This window comes from Lutra lutra, chromosome 13 (genome assembly GCF_902655055.1).
Source record: "Lutra lutra chromosome 13, mLutLut1.2, whole genome shotgun sequence".
NCBI lineage: Eukaryota > Metazoa > Chordata > Mammalia > Carnivora > Mustelidae > Lutra > Lutra lutra.
In genome coordinates, this window is record NC_062290.1 from 92,990,014 (window position 1) to 93,005,495 (window position 15,482).

The 15,482-nt window shown below is 57.0% G+C and overlaps 1 protein-coding gene across 2 annotated transcripts in view; it reads left to right on the forward strand.

Moving 5' to 3' along the window:
- Nucleotides 1-15,482, forward strand: part of CAMSAP1 (calmodulin regulated spectrin associated protein 1) — a 58,105-nt gene that overhangs the window by 18,426 nt on the left and 24,197 nt on the right. The window contains exons 3-7 of one of the 2 annotated variants that reach the window (XM_047698790.1): nucleotides 2,645-2,907; nucleotides 3,879-4,040; nucleotides 11,544-11,624; nucleotides 12,609-12,641; nucleotides 15,205-15,346. In XM_047698790.1, coding sequence (XP_047554746.1) covers nucleotides 2,645-2,907; nucleotides 3,879-4,040; nucleotides 11,544-11,624; nucleotides 12,609-12,641; nucleotides 15,205-15,346 — 681 coding nt within the window. The remainder of the gene's footprint in view (nucleotides 1-2,644; nucleotides 2,908-3,878; nucleotides 4,041-11,543; nucleotides 11,625-12,608; nucleotides 12,642-15,204; nucleotides 15,347-15,482) is intronic. The other variant, XM_047698789.1, reaches the window with a different exon arrangement.

A 15,482-nucleotide genomic window follows, 5' to 3' on the forward strand; every position in this document is an offset into this window, starting at 1 on the left:
TTTATTTATTTGACAGATCACAACCAGGCAGAGAGAGAGAGAGGGGGAAGCAGACTCCCCACGGAGCAGGGAGCCTGATGTGGGGCTCCATCCCAGGACCCTGAGACTGTGACCTGAGCCAAAGGCAGAGGCTTAACCCACTGAGCCCCCCCAGGTGCCCCTGTAGTGATTATTTTTGAAGCTTCCACTAAGTGGGCCTCCCGTGGAAAAGAGAAGGCAGCTGCTGGGCCGTGATGGGTGCTCTGTCCAACCTTGCCAGCTTCCGGGGTTCAGCTCGAGTGTCTTTCTGCCCCTATGTTCCAGGACCCCTGTCCTTCCTAGGGCCAGCCCCTCTCTGTGCCTGTGTTCCGTCCCCTCCATGGCAATGGCTGTCAGTTTCTGGATCTGTTTCAAAGGGGAAGTCAGCCAGAGTTGCCAGAAGGTTGGCAGGAGGAGAACTGGATGACCCTGAAGCTTTAGGTTTGAGCAGCTGACCTTGAGACGGAGCCGCCCAGGAGGGCGGGCGGGGGAGGTGGAGGTCACTGGCGGCCAGCTAGGCTCTGTGGTGGCAGCCTCCACCTGCCAGTCTCCAGGGAGCAGAGGGGTGGAGCAGCTCAGGGGAGGGGCTGGCGTCAGGGTGTGCGGATGTGATGTGGATGTGGATGACGGAGGTCACCTGCCTTGTGAAGTGGGGAGTGCCCCTTCCAGTGTTTGGAGAAATGGGGAACCAGCAGAGGGGATGGAGGTGGGGCAGGCGTGGAGAGAGGCAGAGGACTTGGTGGGGGTGGTCCCGAGGTCCCAGTGCTGGCTGGTCCCACTGCCCCTGCCCAGGGCAGCCGTGTGTGTTTCCCCTGAAAATGTCCTCGAACCATGGACTCCCTGGCTCAGTGTACTCCCCTGACTTCTGTCCTGCTGGGGACCAGGTCTGGCGTCCTCCACGTGTGTCCTCCCAGGCTGCTCTCTGCTCCCTAGGATGGCTCCTGTACCTCCCTTAGCACCTGGTCCCTGCCTTGGCCCCCCATTCTCATGTCACCATCACCTACCAAGAAAGCAGAAATCTTCTCACTGTGTTTTGCTCTGGTCCTTGCTTCTTTTATTGTTGGTACGGTCTGTTGTGATTCAGAAGCCTGGATTTCAAAATAGGATCGGTCTGTTGTGATTCAGAAGCCTGGATTTCAAAATAGGATTGTCTCTGATGGGGTCCATTCATTCTGGAGCCTTGGTTGGTTTGTCCCTGAGGTAAGGGTGTGACCCTCTGGCCCTGGTCCTCCCTGCCCGCTGGGCTACCCTGATGCTCTCATCGGGCTTTGAGCCAGGAGCTTGAAAACGAAAGGGCAGCGTCCGTGGTAGCTACTGTTGTTGGAAGTAAGCTGCGAGGAGGAGACGGGGGACATGGAGGAGGCCCAGAGGCACAGTGAAGTGACTCAGTGCTCTGAGAACAGTGCGGAGGACGGAGGGTGCGGGGCAGGGGGGCAGGCGGAGGGTGCTTTGGGGGTCCTGGCAAGGTTGCCTCTTCCTCAGGCGGTACCACTGAGAGTTGGACCGGAGCCTGGACCGTGCAGGGAGAGGGTGTGCTGCCGGCCCCGGGTCTCAGCCCTGGGTGTCGTGGGTTTCCTTCAGCAGCCTCCTCGGAGAGACTGGGCTTGTCTGAACCCTTCCACAGGTGGGGATGGTTCCAGAGCTCGACCGGCGTGTGCGGGGGAGGTCTCAGGCTGGAGAGTTAAAGGTCTGTGGGCCTCTCCAGCGGAGACCAGCCTCTGTGTAGGCTGTTACCCAATCCACTTCAGTACAGAGTATCCCCACTCTTGGGTGTGTGAGGGACACCACAGGGTCCGGCCATTCCAGCCATTTAGAAAGCGAGTGTCCCCAGCTGTGCACAGACAGCTGGTGTATTCATGTGGGAGGTGGTGTAGACACTGACTCAGACTGAGTTCGTGGTTGGTTTCTGCCACTTGTGAGCTTGAGCACGTGGTGTACTTGCTCTGTGCCTCTGTTTCCCCATTTGTAACGCAGAGACGGAAGTCTCGATTTGATGGAATTGTGGTAATGCTTCATGGACACGGCTTGGGTGGCCCTGATGCTGCCTGGTCCAAAGTCGGGTGAAGGCCCGGCACCGCCGTTCTGACCTTGGAACAGTGGCCAGAGGCCCGGCCTTCTCGTCCATAAAGACCGCAGTGTTTGGCCTCGCTCTCCTCTCCAGCTGGATGTCTGAGGAGAGATACGCTCGACTCCCTTCCCAGCCCTGATGTCGGCTGTGCTGCCCGCTGTCCCATGGGGTGACCAGCTGCTGGGTGGTCCTGGGTGCCACACGCGTCGCCGGTGGTGGGACCAGGTGCCCTGCTGCCCAGCCTCACTGTGTCTCGGTTGCGTTTTGCCTCCATTACCCCGTTGGGGCTCCCACACCTGCTTCTCGTTCCCCTGTGTCGGGAAGACTTGTTCCCTGAGGTTGTGGTGGGGAAGTTGCTCCGGGGTGTGCCTTGCCCAGGCCTTCCCCGTGGGGGTAAGCAGCCCATTTGCCTCTGCCAGGGGAGAAGGTGTGGGAGTGTGCAGTCCTGGGGTCTCTTTATGTCATCAGTCACCCACAGGACCAGGGACAGCTCTGTGCTCTGTTAGTGATTTGAACGGACGCGTCACGCTCACCTGGTCCTCTCTTCCCTTGGCTCAGATAACATCCCCGAGGACCTCAGGGACCCCTTTTACATTGACCAGTATGAGCAGGAGCACATCAAACCGCCCGTCCTCAAGCTCCTGCTGTCCAGTGAGCTGTACTGCCGTGTTTGCAGCCTCATCCTCAAGGGGGACCAGGTGGCCGCCCTACAGGGACACCAGTCTGTCATTCAGGCCCTGTCCCGGAAAGGGATTTACGTGATGGAGAGCGACGACACCCCCGTGACGGACCCCGACCTCAGCCAGGCGCCCATAAAGATGGTGAGTTTCCTCCACATTTGTGGGGGTGGGGGCTGTCTCCTCGGGGACTGCTTTTAGGGCTTCTAGGGCCACGCGGCCACCAGCACGGCACTCTGGCCTATCCTGCTGCCGGCTGTCCCCCTGTGGCTCAGCTGCGCGTGGCGTGGTCGGCCCAGAACTTGAGGCACAGGTGGCACGAGCACGAGAGTCCCGCGGGCTGGCCGAGGTTCGCGTGTGCGGCGAGGTCCTGAGCTGCGCGTGTCTCCGGGGGCCCGTCGCTGCAGAGCGTGGGGAAGGAGCCGCTTCCTCGCCGCGCTGGTCGGCGTCGGGAGAGCTCTGTGGACGCCGAGCGTGGGCTGAGGCCTGTTAATGAAGCAGCTGGAGGCAGAGATTTTGCAGGCGTTGTGCTCAGCCGTCCTGAGCCTGTCCCGTTGGGTTGTTTTCTGCGCATCACGGGTGTGTCCCGATACAGAAGGAAACGTGCCTGTCTCTCCCCGGCCCCGTTTCCCTCCGGGGGCCACGCTGCTGGTGGGACTGCGCGGGCGGTTTCCCGTGCTCCCCCGTTGCTGCTTGGGCTGGTCACTGGCGTTTTGCGTTCTGTGGCTCTTCACTCGTGGGCTTTGTGACGATGTGTTGTGCGAGTCAAGAGGCTGTTCCTCGGTTCTGGGAAGAAAGGGTGCAAAGGTGTGCTGTGCTGTGAGCCTTCAGGGCTCCTGACTGGCACCCGGGGGCCCGTTCGTGGTCCTGCGGCCTCGGAAACACCTCTTCCCCTTGGACCTTTAGTCTCAGCCCCGAAACAGGGATGCCCCCCTTGGGGCTCTCCAGGTTGTCCTGGAGATGAGAAACGCACGGGGCCCTCCACATCACAGAGTGCCGAGGCGGCCGGAGCCTGGGGACGGATAAAGTGCAGATAACGCCCTTGACAGAACGGAGCTGGGTTGGAGCCTGCGAGCCGAGCCTGTGTCGAACCTGACTGTTGCTTCTGCTTCCAGAGCGCCCACATGGCGATGGTGGACGCCCTCATGATGGCCTACACCGTGGAGATGATCAGCATCGAGAAGGTGGTGGCCAGCGTCAAGCGCTTCTCGACATTCAGCGCCTCGAAGGAGCTTCCGTACGACCTCGAGGACGCCATGGTGTTCTGGGTGAACAAGGTGAGTGCCGGGGGCCGCGGCCGGAGCGGGAGCGAGGGGCTGCGGTCGTCTCCCCGAGCAGTGTGAAGGGCTGGGGCGCCCCTTGGGCGGCAGCTGCTGTCTCCGCAGAGGACGGGAGGCACCTCCTCGCGTGTCGCGCTGAGAACCAGCCCCTGGCGGGGCCCGTGGGGGCAGGAAGCAAGTGCGCCGTGTGCGCCCTGCGCCGGCGGCCGTCGGACGGAGAGGGCTCCGCGCCTGGCCGTGGAAAGGAGGGGTGTGTGCGGGGCACGAGGAGCAGCACGCCTCTCGGCCTGTCGAGGTTCATCTCCCTGCCTCTGGGCTTTCAAGGAGGCCTCGGTTTTACAAGGCGCTTTGGCGATTAAAAGAAAAGTGGCATTTTCCTGAGTGCCGTTTCCCCTTCTTGAGTTTAGGGGCCGCCAGTGTAATCTGCAGAGTGTGGAAGTACTTTCAGTGGCCTGTGTTATTGATAGGGTTACTTCACCAAAGCTTTTTGGTTAATAAGCATCCTTATTTGCACGAGTGCCCTGGGGGACGCTTGGGTCATAAAGCAGAGGGAACAGAAGACGGAGCTGTGCCCTGTCACGCTGTTTGAGTGTGCCACGAGTTGTAAATGACTTCCTTATACAGACGTGTGTGCATTCTTACAGTGTAAAGCTTTAATAAGAGGCGAGGTAAGGATCCGTGGCCATGGGATGAGTCAAACATGGTGAAGCCAGGCCCTGGTGAAAGGGCCTCCTTCGTTGTCCTGAGAAGCAAGGCCTTATGTCAAGTGCCTGTCGTAACTTCTCACTAAGACGCCCGTTGTATATTTGGTTTCCCACCCAGGTGTAGGTCAGGGGGATCAGATGGGAGGACCAGACGACCTAGAGCTCTTCCCAGTGAGGTAGAGGGCTTCTCCAGGGTTCACTGGAACCTCTGGGTCCTGGTGTGGACTTGGAAGCTGGCCATGGCCCAGCAGGTCGCCTCTTACTTGTCGCCGCATGTCTTACTTGTCGTTTGTGTAATCCCACACGTGTCGGAAGCACCCACAAGAACTTGGTTAAAGAATGATGTTTGGGGGGGCGCCTGGGTGGCTCAGTGGGTTAAGGCTCTGCCTTCGGCTCAGGTCATGATCTCGGGGTCCTGGGATCGAGCCCCACGTTAGGCTCTCTGCTTAGTGGGGAGCCTGCCTTCCCCTCTCTCTGCCTGCCTCTCTGCCTACTTGTGATCTCTCTGTCAAATGGATAAGATCTTTAAAAAAAAAATGGTGTTTGGGGCCGCTGCATGTTTCCATAGGAAACTGAACCCTGAGTGATTCTTTCTTTCCTTCGTTTTTTGTTTTGAGAGTGAGAGGTGGGGAGGGACAGAGGAAGAGGGAGCGAGACACTCTTCAGCAGGCTTCTGGCGGAGCGTGGCGTCCACTGCGGAGCTCGGTCTCCCCGTCCTGAGATCATGAGCTAAGGTGAAACCTAGAGTCCGCCGCTTTGCCGAGCGAGCCCGCCTGCGCTCGCCGCCGGGGTTTCTGTAAATCCAGCGTGAGCGTCTGCGGCCGGGCGTTGGGTGTGTGTGCTCTTACCGCGACCTACAAAGCTGCGCTCGTTTCAGGAGGTCAGCATGGCGATTGCCAGCTCTCTCCCGGCCGTGGCTGCCGCAGACAGAGCCGCTGTCCGTCGCCACGTGGCCTCCGCAGCGCGTCTTGACCTTGTGTTACTCCTTTTCTCACCGCTGAAGTTCGAGTTCTAGCCTTTTTCCCTCTCTAACAACTTTCATTGAGTTTTTCCTTTTATAAACGAAATGACATGGTCATTATAGAAAATTTAGAGAACATGATGAGTAAACAAAATCAAATACATATTTGCTGTAACCTTACCAGCTGGAAATGTAGTGTTTTAATATAAACTCTCATCATTTTTGTTCATTTGGATGTAATATGTAGGCTTAAAGGCACAACTGGGTGCTTCCAGCTGCTGGGCCCCAAGCTGAGGCTTGCTGTTGGTGGGATGGGGAGGGGTGTCTGGGCCGGCCTGCTGCCGTCTCTGGGTGTGGCCTACGTAGGTGGCCGTGCGCGTTTTGCTCCTGCTCGCGACTGGTGGCCAGTGGTCGCCACGTAGCTGAGGTTCATTTCTAAAGGCTTTGGAGTGGTTTCTGCAGGTTCTGAGTGTAGCGGTCGGACTGGCTTTTCATACCGTTAGTCCATGAAGGCGTCTTATTCCATGACTTCCCATAGATCGGAGATGAGCGATAAAGAACTTGCCGTTTTTAAGGGTGAAACATAGTGTCATCTTTTACTTTTATGTTTTCATTCACTGGTCAGATCAAAGTTTAAGAAATAGGATATATGTTTGGCTATTTCCTTTTTTTTTTTTTTTTTTTTGTAAATTGTCATCTTTGTTCATATTTCTTTAGGGCTGGGGTGTATTCCTTTTCTCCCCTACGTGATCGCATTTCACATATCTTTAGGGGTTGCCCTGTGTTGCCGTATTTTTGTACGCGGTTCTCCAGGTTCTGTTGCCTCTGTTTGCCTGTGGGCCGTGGCTGCGGCGCGGAAGGTGGTCGTCGTGTGGTCCGGCAGCGTCACTTCCATCTGCTCACGGCTGTTTTCTGGCACTCACCTCTGTTTTAAAGAAATGCCCTGCTTCTGGCTCATCTGCTTCTGGTAGGCATTGCCTTACCGTTTACTATTCGCTCATGGGACCTTCCCCTGAGGTCCCTGGTGGCTTCCTGGGGTTGGATATGCAGTCAGAGGTGACATAACTGTGACTAGGAACAACATTGTCACAGTTCGCGACCCTTTTCTTGAGTGCCACACTTCGGTTTTCCTGGAGTTAATACTTGCTTCCGTTTTTTTGTGACTTTTCTTTGTCCTTGCCCGGTAGTTACATTTTTATTCAGTGTTTTCCATGTATTGCTAGTTCCTTAGCATTTCTGTGTGAGCACAAACTTTTTTCGTTGATCGGTTTTCCCTCCTGTGTGTTCTTCGACGCTGGCCGAGTGCTGAGCTCTGGCCGGGGCCGCCGCGCTCACGGCTTCGCCGCGGTTTCGCTCCAGCACGGACTCACGGTGTCAGACGGGGGCTGTCCTCACTCAGCTGCTTGCGAGGCTCCTCCGGGACGGGAGCTCCGACGCAGGGCAAGATGCACCTCACGCTCCTGCACTCAGGGTTTTCCCGGAACTGTGACGAGCCGTGAGCTCCCCAAAGCCTTTCCAACGTGGACTCCAGTGGCTGTGGGTCCTCGGGTGCCTGGTGGCTTAGAAGGGGGCCCAGAAGCCTTCCCACCTTCATTCTGCGGTGGGTTTCCTCCCCACTGAAAACTGCTGCGTGTTCAACAAGGTTCAGGTTCTCGGGAGGTCCCGTAGGAGCTTTCTCTCCGGCATCAGTCTTCAGTGCCTGAGGAGATCTGGGTCTTCTTCGAGCTGTGGTTGTACACAGCGTGTTCCCCAGATTCCTGCTGGGTGAGTGCGCTTGGGTACAGATTTTGGCTTTTCTCACTGTCGTGTTGGCCTCTTTTCACTTGGGAAGGTATTTCTGTGGGTTTACTTCCTTTCTGTGTCTGGGTGCTGTCACCCCTTTCAGCCACTGTGGAGTCACACGCCTGTCTGGCGACCTCTGGGTTTTTTCCTCTGTGGCATCACTTCTAGGTACTGTGCTGCCCAGCCTAGCGGTTCGGTGGTTGCCGCCTAGGCTCTTGCCCACCTGCCAGCTGGCACTTGCCTCATCACCATCTGGAGAGCCCTTGGCGTCCGTGCTGGGCCGGCCCCCTGGCCTCCCTCTCGGCGGGTGCTGCTGTGCCGGGAGCATGTCCGGACATGGCTGCGTCCTCAGAAAGGTTGCGGCTTTGCCCGCATCCCCAGCTTCTGAGCAGGCCCCTTTCCCTCCCGCTGGGTCGTCGGGCACTCTGGAGGGGGCTGGGGGATTGCCCTCCCTAGGGCTGGGACTCATCACGGAGCTGTTCTCCAGAGTCCCTGCTCTCTGTGTGTGACTGAGCTGTCCTGTGTCCCGGAGTTCGGGAGTTGTACCAGGACCATCTTGCTGTGGCTTTTTTCATTTTTCTTGACGGCTGGCCAGTTGCTTGGTCTTTGACAAACAAACAAAACCCAGCTTCACTGCTGTATGTTTGAGTTTTGACAAGTGGCTGTGTGTTTAGCACTCACAGTCAAGGTGGCATCTCCATCACGTTACAGAGTCCCTTTGTCCCTTTGCAGTAGTGCTGCAGCCTAGATCACTGCTGGTCTGCTTTCTTCCCTGGGAGTTAGTTTTAGCTCTTTCAGGTTTTGATAGAAATAGACCCGTGTATGTGCTCATTTTGTGCCCAGCTTCTTCCGCGGAATGAAGTGGTTTTGAAATCGATCCACGCTAGTGTGTCTGCCAGCGGTTTTCTTTTTGGACTCAGGAGGGTTCCGTTGTATGAGCAGAGCGTGGCTTCCCGGTCCCCTATGATGGGCACCGCGCTTATTCCCAGGGTCGGTCTCTTGTGACTGATGCTGCCAGGGACACTGCGCATAAGTCCACACGCAGGGTGTGTTTTCGTTTTCGTTGAGTAGCGTACGGAGGAGTAGGGTTGCCGGGTCAGCGATACGGACGTATGACCGACCGTTGGAAGAGATTGCCGGAGTGTCTTCACAAGTGACGAATCTCCCACGGATGAGGGAGCCCCGGTGCCCCCGACCGTTGCCAGCACTTGGCCTCGTCGGTCCGTCCGGGCGCTGTTGGAGCAGACGTGCGCAGCCGGCTTCCCACGGCTTTCCTCCGCTCCTTCCCGAGGACTGGAGACGCTTGTAGGTGTCCGTGGTTAGCTGCGTGTTCAAGTACGCTGCCCAACTTCAGGTTTTGTATTTAATTCTGTGTCAGTTTGGGTGACTTGTGACTTCCAGGGAATCTCAGTTTTACTTAAATGATTGAATTAAATTATTATCCCTTCAATGTGTGCGTGTCTGTAGTGACGTCTCCTCTTGTTGCTGCCACTTGAGTTTCTTTCCTCGGTTTGATCTGGTTTGTCATCTTCTGTGATCTTCTAAAAACATGCTTTAGATTTTTACTGATTGATTTGCTATTTAACTTCTCTTCCTTTTTATTTTGAATTTGCTTTGCTCTCTCTGGTTGAAGGCAGAAAGTGAGCTCTTACAGCCCTGTCTTCATGCCAGCCTGTAGCTCTCCAGCAGGAGCGCCCTGTTTGCGTGCTGGGGCGCCGTCCGCAGCTCCCCCTGCGGCGTCCTGCTACCCCCGCGGCTTGCCTGGAGTGCAGGGCTGAGTCTGCGCGCAGAGGCTGCTGGGCTCCTGCACTGCTCCGGTTTCACACTCTCTTGTGCTCGGACAGTAGAGTCCGCGATGTCAGCCCCAAGTCTGTTGGGGTCTGACGGTCCGCGGTGCGGCTTTCTTAAGCGCTTGGCGGGTGCAGGGACGTGGCGTGTGCTGTGCCAGCGCTGTGGGGTACTCTGCCATGGGTGCCCCGGCTGTGGGCGCCCCGTCCCACCGCCACTGTGACAGGCCTTGTGGTCTCGGCGCCTGTCGTAGGTTCTGCTCTGCTTTGTTGTTCCTTGCGGTCCGCTGTTATAGGTACAGTCTCTAGGATTGCTGTATCTCCTGGATGGATTAACCCTTTTGTCATCAGGGAGTGTCTCTCTCTCTCCCAGGTGCCCGTCCTTGTCCCCAGGGCCGCCTCCACTCCTGAAGCACAGCCGCCCAGCTTCCTAACCACTGGCGCGCCTGTGCTGCGCTGTTCCCTTCCTCCTCTGTGCGTCTTCACTCTCTGTTGTCTGTCTTCCCTTTTTTATTTTTATTTTTTTTAAAGTTCTCGTTTTCAGTAATCCCTACCAGCATGGGGCTCGAACACATAAGCCCCCAAGATCAAGAGTCCAGGCTCCACACTGAGCCACCAGGCGCCCCTGTCTCGTCTTTCTCTTTAACACGAGCACCGGCCTTGTCGCTGAAGTGTTCAGAGCAGTTACGTGTAATGTGGTTCCCGAGACATGTGGGCTTGAGATCTGCTTTCCATTTTTCTCATGTTTTCCTTTTCTTTCTTCTTTTATGGCTTATGTTGGACTGTTTCTCAGTACTCCTCTTTATAGTGTTTGGGGGCTCGTTTAGGGTTTACAGTACGCATCCTCACTTCTGTACGGTTGACGTCAGATCAAGTGATACCATTTCACAAATGATGTCAGAAACGTCTTTTCCTTTCCTGACCTCTGTGGTTCTGCTGGCATTCACTTCCCTGTAATCGCAGACATGTTACTTTGCTTTCAACGGTCAGATAGCCTTTTAAAAAAATCATCATCATTATTATCATTTTAAAGATCTTATTTATTTATCGGACAGAGAGAGAGATCACAAGCAGGCAGAGAGGCAGGCAGAGAGAGGGGGAAGCAGGCTCCCCGCAGAGCAGAGAGCCCGATGCGGGGCTCGATCCCAGGACCCTGGGATCATGACCTGAGCTGAAGGCAGAGGCTTAACCCACTGAGCCCCCCACATGGTCTGCCTGTGTTCTTGTTTAATAAAACACTCAGTTTCGGGCGCCTAGGTGATGCGGTGACTGCCTTCGGCTCAGGTCATGATCCTGGGGTCCTGGGATTAGGTCCCGCGTCGGGCTCCCTGCTCAGAGGGAAGCCTGCTTCTTCCTGTCCCTCTGCCCCTCCCCCTGCTTGTACTCCCCGCACCCACGTCTCTGTCAAATAAATAAATAAATAAAATCTTAAAAAATAAATTCAGTTTGGTGTTTTTTCATCTGATTATAGTTTTGACCATATCCCTTGAAACATCAATGAGTATTTTTCTCCATGATTTTATTTATTTTTTTAAACATTTATTTATTTTGAGAGAGAGAGTACATGCGCATGCAGGGGTGGGGGGGAGAGACTCCTCAAGCAGACTGCCTGCTGAGCCCAGCACCCGACTTCAGGGCTCGATCCCAGGACCCCGGGATCATGAGCTCAGCCAAACCTGGGAGTCAGACCTCAGCCGACTGAGCCACCCGGGCGCCCCTTGGGTATTATTTTATGATTGCAGTTTTGATTTTCTCTTTGGGTTAATCATTCAAGAGAGAATACTTTAATTTCTGATAATTTGTATTAGTTGTTTAAGGGGTATGCAGTTAAATCTTACGGTTAAAGTTGATTTGGTGTCATGTGTGACCAGGCAGGGAGCACATGGGACACCCACTGGGCTCTGCCGCGGGCCGTCCCAGCCACACGGTCTCACAAGTGGCGTTTGCTGGTGGTGACAGTTTGCGCGGTCTGTGCGCCCCAGGCATTCACCGAGGTGGCCCGTTGACCCTGTCGTGAGGCGACGAGCATCACACGGGTGGGCAGGGGCATGGAGTGTTTCGGGGAGCAGCGGGCCAGCTTTGGTCTCCCTGTGGAGCGGCCGTGCCGTGGGGTCCGTGTACTCCTGCATCCGTGCGGTGGGCCTCAGGGATGCCTGCGCCCGCGGGAACGTGGACAGGCGGGGTGGGGTGCAGCTGGGGGTGCAGAGGTTCGGGCGTGCAGATACCAAAGCCATCGCCCTTTTAATGCATTTTTCTTCTGCTTCAGGTAAACCTTAAAATGAGGGAGATAACAGAAAAAGAAGTGAAGTTAAAGCAGCAGTTGTTGGAAAGCCCAGCTCACCAAAAGGTAAAGGGTCAGTTCAGCTCACCTGGAACGCATCCAGCTGGTGTTCTCCGGGTTTGAAGAATTGTGTCAGGGCTCACTACTAGCTTACTCTTTATTTGCACGCCCCCGCCCCACCCCTGCGGAGGAGCGAGGCCCCGAGGTCTCCCAGCGGACCAGCTCCGTGCCTCGGTGGTGGGCGTGGCAGCGCTCTCCGGGTTTCTCCCTGTGGAGGGTGGGAGGGTGGGGGCCGTGGGAGGGAGAGGGAGACGTTGGGAGGGATTGGAAACTCAAGAAGGGGGACGTGTAGCGCTACCTGGGCATTAGCCTCTAGATGCCACCAGTTGAGGAGAAAATCGCCTGCTGTCAGAGGTGCCCTCGGGAATCCCTTCCGTGGCCCATGAGGCCGAGCGTGGCCGGTGGTGTGTCTAGAGCCTGGAGCCCAGGCAGATAATGTTACGTGTCCCACGAAACGACACGGATGCTGCATTATCCATTCTGCTCATTTCTGCCCTTTCCTTCCCCTGCCATAGTATTTTCTTGCTAAGCAGGCATGTGACTGAAGCCACATCCCTTACACGCATGTACCATGTGGCCCGGTCACGTCTGTGGTCTCAGCGTCCCTTCGCCTCCTCCACGTGCTCCTGGACTCTGGGGATGCCGTGGGCACCACGCTCTGGGCCACACTTCCCGAGCCTCATTGGTCTGCAGATGGGCACAGACGGCGCCCTGAGTGCCTCTCCGAGTGGCATTTGGCATCTGTCAGTGGTGGTGCCTGGCCCGCGCCAAGTTTCCGGGGTGTCCTTTGCTCCTGCAGAGGCTAGAGTTGGTGGAGGTGCCTGTGACTTTCCACCTCAGTCGTGTGGTGAGCGAGGGCTTCCAGGTCACCCTTACTTCTCAGAGGACGTCCCGGCTCTGTGAATGTTGCGTGACAGTGTGTCTGACGTGGTCCCGCCAGGGCCTGTCTGCTGACACTCTCTCCTGCTTCCTCCCCTGCTTCCCGAGCAGTCCCCCTCCAAGTGGTACTGGAAGTTAGTGCCCGTAAGTGAACGCCGTGTGCCCAGCCGCACCAGACAGCCATCGTGTCGCGGTCACTTGCTTCCATTAAACAGCTGCTCACACTCGAACCCGGTCCTTTGGTTGAAAGGTCCTCCCTGGGATGGGTACTGCTTTTCTCCAGTGCGAGGCTTTTTATAACCACACCCAGCTTGGTTTTGCCCGATTTCTTAGGTGATTTTATAGGCGGAGTCTGGCGTTTTTTCTTATGGACACTTAGTTTACTTCTTTACGTGATGAACATAAACACAGACCAGAGGACCTGTCTTTGGTCTAACAGGTACAGGAAGGAACAGTCGAATTTCTTGACTTTTTGTCAAGATGTACGTTCCCTGACGGTGAGATTTACTGTGACATCTTGTGAGTGAGACCCGAGCCACGGGGTGGCTGCAGGAGGTGTGGCTCGTGGAGGGCCGCTCGCGTGGCAGAGGGAGACATCCTTCTCTAGAGACGTCTCGTGGGGTGTGCGGGGCACCCCTGCTCCCTTCCCATCCCCGCACGCTGGGGTGGGGAGCGGGACGGCCAGGCAGGGGTCTGAATTAGGTCAGCAGATTCAGGATTTCTGGAATCTAGTTTAACAGTAAGTATGAATTTTCCCATAAGAAGAAAGTTAAAAAGTGGGGATTTGGGTCTACAGTTTTAGCTGTGCTCCCCTTGGTGATACTTTCTAGAAGCAGAACCCGTTTGTTACCTCATTCCTGTGGGAAAACATGGGGCCCTTCCAGTGGTGCGTCTTAGGCTGGAGTTGTGGCGCGCAGAGCTTTCCGCAGACTCTTCGTTGCCCGAGCCTTCAGTTTAATTGTTCAGACCAGCCAGTCCTTAGTGTTTTATCGTGAGGGAGACACCATGGCTGTCAGCTGGCCAGCGGGTGCGTCTGCTGGATTCTGCTTTGTGGCCAACTTTGGGGAGGATTTTGCTTTTCTTTGAGATGCGATTGTAACCAAGATGAGGCCAAGCTTGTTAGGAGTGTTTGTGTGTCTCCATGCTTCTTGAGCCCTGATGGCCAAGGGCCTAAGTGTTAAGTTACGTTACTTAGTGAGGATGTCGTCAGGAATTGAGCCGTCCTGTAGGAAGGCAAGTCTCAGCGGACAGTGTCGTAGAGTCTGAAAGACGCGGTCAGGAGCAGTGGCCCTTCAGGCCCCACGTAGAGGCTGGTAGCTGGGGCCGCGCCTCCAGCGCCTGGTGGACGGGCTCATGGGGCCAAGTCCGGGGCACGGCGGGCAGGCCTGGCAGGCTCAGCCAGCTGGCGCTGTGCGGCCTGGACGTTTTAGAGACCTGCCTTGAAGGTAACGAGACAAGCTCTCTGGACCCCGAGGTTGAGTCATTTACCCCGATCTTCAGCCCATGCCATCCATCTTCCGCGAGACGCCATTTGCTTTGCTGCATGCCGTGGTCCGTCTGTCACCGTGTGTGCTGTGTTGTGTGTGTGGAGCCTGGCCCGGTGCATGCGCTCTGCTCTGAACCCGGCCCACGGGCTGTCCCCGTGTCCGCCCGCCGTCCCCGCTGTCGCGGGCCCTGAGAAACAAGTTAAAGTCTCCATCAGCACACGTCAGGGGCACGGAGGAACCCTGTTGCTGCTTGGACAGAGTGCCGGACGCGCGGCCCGCCCCGGCTGTGTTGGCTCTTCTGCTCGGGATGATACTCAGACAACTTTAAATTCTTGATTACTCGGAGATGGTTTTTCTTCGGGTGGAATCCTGCATGAGTCTCAGAAATCCGCGGTCGTCGGGACGGACGGCTGGTTTTCTTTCCTGTTTGCCTCCTGTGTTTTCTTCCCCCGGAGTGAGGCGGCTGTGCTGTGACGGTTGATGCAGAAGAAACGGAGCGCGCGCACGGCGGGACCCCGGGGACAGGCACCTGCGTGGACTCGCCTCCCCTGGTGGCGTGTGTGTCTGCACACCCGTCCCCGGATGTCCTGTGGTGGGGGCCGTGCCGGCAGGCCGGGGGTGCTTGGGGCAGGTGCACAGCCCCTCCTCCGAAGGCAGGAGGGTGGAGGCCGCGGCCGCTTACTTGTCACAGGGCACGTGCTCGTCCGGTCTCCTGACGCCCTGTTGCGTTTGCGAGAAGTCTGTGAATTTCCTTCAGCACGGTTTGGGAAGTTTCTCAAGCCGTACGTTGGTGGTGTTTCGTCCCTTTCCTCACGGCTGAGGTTAGGGCTGATCCGGCCGAGCCAGGAGCAGTGAGGCAGGTCTTCCGAGCCTCGCTGTCTCACCATTTAACTTGTTTCTCATCGTGCCGAGCGGGCGGCTTTCGGGAGCGTGGCCGCGCACCCTGCCTCCTCTCTCGCGCACCCTCAGAGTGGGACAGCCCGGCGGCGTCCGCGGCTCGCTGCTGTCCTCCAGGGTGGCCGTGGCTCTCAGCTCCCCGGGTCTTAGCATGTGTGTTCAAGGCAGAGCACGTCATCCAGACATTCGAGCTTTCCCTGTGTGATGGCCATTGTTCCCGCGTTATCCAGCGGGCAGCGTGTCCGCTGTCCACGTGACGGCCTGCAGCGTGGCGGTCGTGGGGGCGCGGCACGCGTACACTGTTCTCCTTCTGTCGAATGCAGGTGCGCTATCGCCGAGAGCACCTGTCCGCCAGGCAGCCGCCCTACTTCCCGTTGTTGGAGGACCTGATGCGGGACGGCAGTGACGGGGCCGCGCTCTTGGCTGTGGTCCACTACTACTGCCCAGAGCAGATGAAGCTGGACGGTGAGTGCCGCACGCCCCCAGGAGCGGACCTGAGCCCTGCGGGAGCACCACACATGTGTGGGGCCAGATGCGTAAAGACCCGGGGCGTAGCACTTGGAGTCCTTGACCCCAGCCAGGATGTCCGTGGATAGACAGA